Here is a 6,558-nt window from a genome sequence, read left to right as displayed (position 1 = left end):
AGATACTAAATTCACAGTTTTTGGGAATTCAAGTTTTTCAGTGGCATAGGGTACTAATATGCAATTTTCCATTGTTTCTTCTCTCCTTCAAATTCTATCTTTTCTCCTATCTCTCTCTCTCCTCAAATTTTGTTTCTCCTCTTTTTTCTCTCTCATGGATTCTCTCTCTCTCTTTCACTTTATAATGAATCTCAATCTCTGCGTTTGTATTGAACCAACCATGTGATGACAGTTGCAGCATAGTAAAAGTTTTTCTCAACAAGCATATATTTACATAATTTTAAATGTTCAGTTACAAACGAGTAGGGGGTGTTTAGTTTGGTTTGCAATCATGTACATACAAAATATATGTGTCATCAATGGATGTAAGTGGTTGGTGGAAGGATTGGTCTTCTCCATACCCATAACCCCCCAACCATGGTGGTAGAGGGATTTTTTCTTTTTCTTTTGGAAAGGCAGGTGGTAAGAGGGATTTGATCATGGCAGCAGCGGCCCAGGGCCAAGACAGGATTCGTTTCCAAATCTTGGGGAAATGCATCCGGAGACTTTACCAGAAGCAATCTCTCAAAAATGGGGTCCATCAGAAGAAGCAAAAGCGAAGTATTCTCAACCAGGAATAATATCCCACTTAGTGCATGCATGAGTTTCTCGCAGGGGTCTTGCCTTTTTTTTTCTGAATTTATTTAAAATATATAATTGCAGAGAAGGAGCTACCACACTTCCTCGGTTCTATTTATACGTCTGTTTCAGTTTCTGTTTCTCGTGCTTATTATCTCCTTCTCTTGGGGTCTCTCCTTCCATTAATTGTGTTTGCTTGTTTTCTTTCTTTTTTCCCTGAAATCAAGAGAGAAAAAGATGTCTACCTCAGCTAATGATAAGAAGAACCCATTGATAGTTTCGTTTGGAGAGATGCTGATCGATTTTGTTCCAGACGTTCCCGGAGTTTCCCTGGCTGAGTCTCCTGGCTTCCTCAAAGCTCCCGGTGGAGCTCCTGCTAACGTGGCCTGTGCCATCACCAAACTTGGTGGCTCTTCCGCTTTCATCGGAAAGGTACAATACAACTTATCCTTCCTTAATTTCCTTTATTCTCTAATAGGTGATCGATCGGCTTTCTGCTAAAAACATGAGAAGTTAATTGTTCGTTCTCTGGTTTTGATGTTTAATTATGTAACTAATGGATTCCATTTGTGGTGGCATTAAAAAGCTTGGAGACGATGAATTCGGGCATATGCTGGTCGAAATCTTGAAGAAGAACGGAGTGAACGTGGAGGGAGTATGCTTCGACACCAAAGCGAGGACGGCACTTGCGTTTGTGACATTGAAGAAGAACAAGGAGAGGGAGTTCATGTTCTACAGGAACCCAAGTGCCGACATGCTTTTAACAGAATCAGATCTTAACTTGGATTTGATCAAACAGGCGAAGATATTTCATTTTGGTTCCATAAGCTTGATCTCGGAGCCATGCAGGTCTGCTCATGTTGCAGCCATGAAAGCCGCTAAAAGAGCAGGAGCTTTGCTTTCCTACGACCCCAATCTCCGGCTGCCGCTCTGGCCTTCTCCTCAGTTTGCCAAAGAAAGGATAATGAGCATATGGAAAGAAGCTGACATTATCAAGGTTGGTACATGGTAGCTCTACTACTACTGTTACCCTGATTAGTTCTTGTGTTTGTGAGGTTTCAAATGGTAGCTCTACTCATTAATGTGCATGTTAGAAATTCTCCCTTGACGATTTTCTAACATGAGCCATGGGTGGATACTCAACCTTACGATTACTGCATGCCTGAGGGGTGAGCAAAAAAAACCGAAAAACCCAACCGACCGAAAACACCCACCAAAAACGAACCAAAAAATCGGTTAATTGAATCGATCGGTTTGATTTTAGTTTGGTGTTTTTAAAAAATACTGAAGATATTGGTTCGGTTTCGCGGTTAATCAATATAAAAATCGACGGTCAACCGAACTGATCGGTATACATATATTTCTATATATTTTATATATATTATATGTATATTATATATATATTTTTTTTTTATTTATTATAAATATGCATTATATATATTTATAATATATTACATATTATTTATTATTTAAAATATAATATTATATATATTTATAATTTATATTATATATTTATATATTTTTTTATAATATATATTATAAAAAAAAAACTGAAAAACCGATGAACCAAACCGATCAACCGATTAACCGATTGACTTCAGTTCGATTTTGATTATCGGCTTTTCAAAAACCAGTAATACTAATTCAATTCAAAAAAAAAAAAAAAAAACCCTATGATTCGATTAACCGAACCATGAACACCATAGCTGAGGATGGTGGTGAGTAGTTCTACCTCATCAGTTAATTAGCTCTTACCTATCTATCCCACCAAAAGTAGGAAAGCAGTAGGACAGATGGGATCAAATGCTGGCCACCCAAGAGAAATGAGATTTAGCAATATTAATTGATTACTATATATATCATACTATAAACAATGGGTGGATTGGATTGGAATCAGTCAGCCTAAAATTAGAAGTAGTCCAGCCAGTACTTCTAAAATAATCATTAAATATTAATCCCGGATTCTTGCAAATTAAATGGGTGATTGATGGGTTGTGGGTGGTTAATAGGTGACCATGGTTTAATTCTCTTCAACCCGTACTCAACCAAACCCACCCAATGTAATGGTAGGCAACAATTTGTTGCCTTCACTCATATTGAATTAAATTGCATTAAGAACAGGAAAAGCCATCAAACCAAATGGTTCGCCCAACAAAACTATCTAGTTTGTTTTACCTCTCTGTACTTTGGGGTAGTGACAACTAGGTGTCCTAAATTTTTAATTGTAACATCTGAGTACTCTAAACTCTAAAAAATAGACAGTTAGGTCCATTCGTTAGTATTCCGTCAGTTAAATATTATATAATGTAAAAAATATCCTTCTTATGTATTTTTGAGATCGTTATTAGGCAATTGAACATCTCCCCATGATAATGTTTTCATGTGGATAGCAAATATTATATTCAAATTTTCTGATGACGGCATTCTCTGGTGATGATTTTACTCCATAAAATGATCTCAAAAATACACGAGAAGGGTATTTTTAATACTATGTAATGTTTAACTGACGGAATACTAACGGATGGACCCAAATGTCTATTTTTGAAAGTTCAAAGTACCTACATGTCACTACCCCCAAAGTATAGGGTACCTATCTATAATTTATCCTATTTTTATTACCTTATCCTTTAATTAAGTATTAAGTAGGAGGGGGTTCACTTGTAGGACATAGCCGAGTTGAATATTCTAATTTGACTCAATAGAAAAGGACAAGCTACGCTTGAGTTCAGGCTCGAGCCTGAATCAAGCTAGAAATATTATCTCGAATTCAGTTAGAATCAAGTTTGAGTATGTCTTGAATCAAGCTCAATAGTGAGCCAAGCCTATTTGAGCTCAAGAAATCAAGCTCTTCTAGTTTTTGGTCATGACTAGTGAGCAGAAAGGGAGAGATACTAGGGGTGGGGATTAGTCAATTAGGGAATCTAAACCATAAATTTTTATTATTTTATTTTATTTCTTTATATATAAGTTCAATTAAGTTTGTAAGCTTCATGAGCCGAGCTATACTATGAAGGTAATGACAACGGATTTAAATTCAACTTGAAACTTGATTTGGATTTAGCCAAATTGAACTTTTTGCAAGCTGAGAATGAATGGCTTGTGAATATCTTGCTTTGGATCCACCCCTATTCACCCTTTAAACCTAGCCTCAACAAACCATCAACAAATCCTCTCCATGTGAAATTAGTTGGATAAAAGCTTTTTCTAATTTCCCCTCGTCTACTTAAAGGTGTCAATGGACCGGTTTTGGATTGGACCCCATCCAGTCCAAAATCAATTTGGACGGATTGTATGGGCCAACAAGATATATTGGATTGGACCAATCCGGTCCAAAATATTTAATAGATTGGATTGGACCTGATCCATCCATAATAAATTTATATTGGATTGGGTTGGGTTGGATTAAGCCAATATCTAGTCCATTGATATAAGATAATTAATATAGGTGTTAATAGACTGGATTTAGATTAAAACCAATCTAAATCAAAATAAATTTGAACAGATTGGATAGCTCAAACATTGAATTGGACCGGTCCAAAATAATCCAAAATATTCATTGGATTGGATTGGATTGGATTGTACCCAATCAAATCCAATTGACACCCCTACCTACTCTGTATCTCAGCTCAGCTCAATTAAGTCTAATCCCAACTTCCATAAACCATCAACAAATCTTCCATGTGACAAATTAGTTTAATGGTCAAAAGGGTCTTTCTGAATTTACTGTTTCCGCTCTGTATCTCAATTTAGCTTAATTAAGTCTTGCCCAAAATAACCCAATTACTGGAATCATGATCGATCAAATGACCCCACAGCTGGGTCAACCACAAGTGGAAAACATGGGTCCTCCCCCCAACTTTACAAGGTCAAGTCACTACGAGGTGCTTTGATTGGTCAAATCTCTTCAACTATCATGATAGATTTTCGAACCCTCAAATTCTTTTTCAGTACTCCCAACTCCTTTGCTTTTACTGCTATCATGGTCATGGAACTTGCTTGTAACCTGACAAGTCACTTATCAACTTTCTATTCGTAGGCCCAATATATCTAAAAAACTTTTGGCCCCTTTAAATTATAAATTATAGGTACAATTGCTTTTAACGGTGGATGATGAATCCACGCCTCCCTTGTTTTCATCAAAATTTTTGAATGTTGGAAAAGATTTAATGTACAGCCAAAGTTCTCTCAACATATCTTGGAACATGTGATTTTGTAAGTAAATTTTACTTAAGGTCATTTACTAAAACACCATGTAATTTGCAATCAATTTACTAATCAACCTTTCTTAAGAATCCTTTGTATTTTATATAAACAGAGTGGAAATGTTTAAAGGCATGAGCCCATGCTTATTTATTCTGAAAATAGCCCTAAAATTTCATATAAGGGTTGTAGGAAGAAATAAGGTTTGATTTTCACATCTACCAAAAAAAATGTTTATAGTGTCTGGCTCATAAAATTTCAGTTCATTAATTCTTGTCTCTATTTGTGCAGGTCAGCGATGACGAGGTGGCTTTCTTAACTGGAGGAGATCCCACGAATGAAGATGTTATGCTAACCTTGTGGCATGAGAGGTTAAAGTTACTCCTTGTCACAAGTGGAGACAAGGGTTGCATGTATTTCACCAAGGTTTTATTTATTTCTAGAAGTTTTAATTGCATATTAATTCATATAATACATATAAAAACTAATAAATTAAATTCAAATTTTATTATAAAATATGCAGAAATTCAAAGGAAAGGTTCGTGGGTTCTCACTGAAAAAAGTTGACACAACAGGAGCTGGTGATGCTTTTGTTGGTGCATTTCTCTTTCCAATTGCCAAACACACTTCAATCTTGGAGGTTTAATTCTTTTTCTTTATCATACCCCAAGGTTTTTAAAACCGAACCGGACAGGGAACTGTTATGGGGACCAAGACAGTCCGACCGCCTAGCTCGAATGGATGACCCATTCAACGGTTTGACTGCCTGGATCGACTGCCCAAATCGATGGTTCAACAGTTCGACTGTCCGGATCAGCGGGTCACTGAACAAATCAAAATTTTTTGACCAAAAAGTGGTTTTAGGGTGAAACAGAACCAGTTACTTGATTAATTCCCGGTTTTTCTGGTCTGACCATCTGATCCAATCCGGTTTTAAAAAGCATGTCATAGACATCTCTTTTTTAATCTATCTTTACGTTTTATTTTTACTTAATTATCAATATTTATGTTCAAATTCTTGATGGATGTAAATAGGAGGAAGAGAAATTAAAAGAGGCTTTATTGTTTGCAAGCGCTTGTGGAGCAATCACTACAACCCGGAAAGGGGCAATCCCAGCTCTTCCAGACGCATCAACCGCTCTTAAACTAGTTGTCAAGTCCAGGGAAGGAAAATTTAGACAACTTATGGCATTTGCATGGGTTGTTGCTTTACTGGGAATCAGTATATGGTTTTTGTCAGCACAATTGAAGAACAAGTTTATGACTTGATACTTATATATGTACGGTTGATACCAATAAGATGAACAAACTATATGGTTGTACTGGATTATTTGAAATTTTGATACATTATGTATCAGTCATTTGTTCTTCTAATAACAAAGCCTATATATGAGCAGTTGTCTCACATTTTGGTGTTCACTTCCTGGTGCTATTTGTCAAAATATAATTCATCAATATCAACCTAACTGCAATGTTAAATCCTGTGAAAACTGTGAAAAGAGGTCCTATGTGGGTAAAAGAGTTATGGGTATTTTGGGAATTCAGAAAAGTTTTATGGGTAGAATTGTCTAGGTTGGTATGGAGTAGGGGTAGTTTTTGGACGTTATGATGCAGGGAAGGTGTAGTACAATCTCAACCTCTGAATTGAGCTCTTGTTTAGATGGGAGCCTGTGGAATTAATGATAATATTCCACGCTGTCATTCAAAATTCTGGAGTGAGTTGTGGAGTATTTTTTTTTT

At 36.2% G+C, this 6,558-nt stretch overlaps 1 protein-coding gene across 2 annotated transcripts; it reads left to right on the top strand.

Annotated features, from left to right (window-relative positions):
• The first annotated feature begins 675 nt into the window (after window positions 1–675).
• Window positions 676–6,223, top strand: LOC148853000 (putative fructokinase-5). 2 transcript variants are annotated; one of them, XM_088943990.1, is made up of 5 exons: window positions 676–1,050; window positions 1,205–1,615; window positions 5,110–5,244; window positions 5,342–5,458; window positions 5,854–6,223. In XM_088943990.1, exons 1-5 carry the CDS (start codon window positions 856–858, stop codon window positions 6,085–6,087), a joined length of 1,092 nt encoding a protein of 363 aa, XP_088800116.1. In that variant the 5' UTR covers window positions 676–855; the 3' UTR covers window positions 6,088–6,223. The 2 variants fall into 2 exon arrangements, with proteins under 2 accessions (XP_088800116.1, XP_088800117.1); XM_088943991.1 differs by lacking the exon at window positions 5,342–5,458.
• The last annotated feature ends 335 nt before the right edge of the window (window positions 6,224–6,558 follow it).

Source organism: Nelumbo lutea, chromosome 5 (assembly GCF_056320005.1).
Source record: "Nelumbo lutea isolate HS-2025 chromosome 5, American lotus-T2T, whole genome shotgun sequence".
NCBI classification, from domain to species: domain Eukaryota; kingdom Viridiplantae; phylum Streptophyta; class Magnoliopsida; order Proteales; family Nelumbonaceae; genus Nelumbo; species Nelumbo lutea.
The sequence above is the reverse complement of the archived record's forward strand: the minus strand, read 5'-3'. Positions and strand labels throughout refer to the sequence as shown.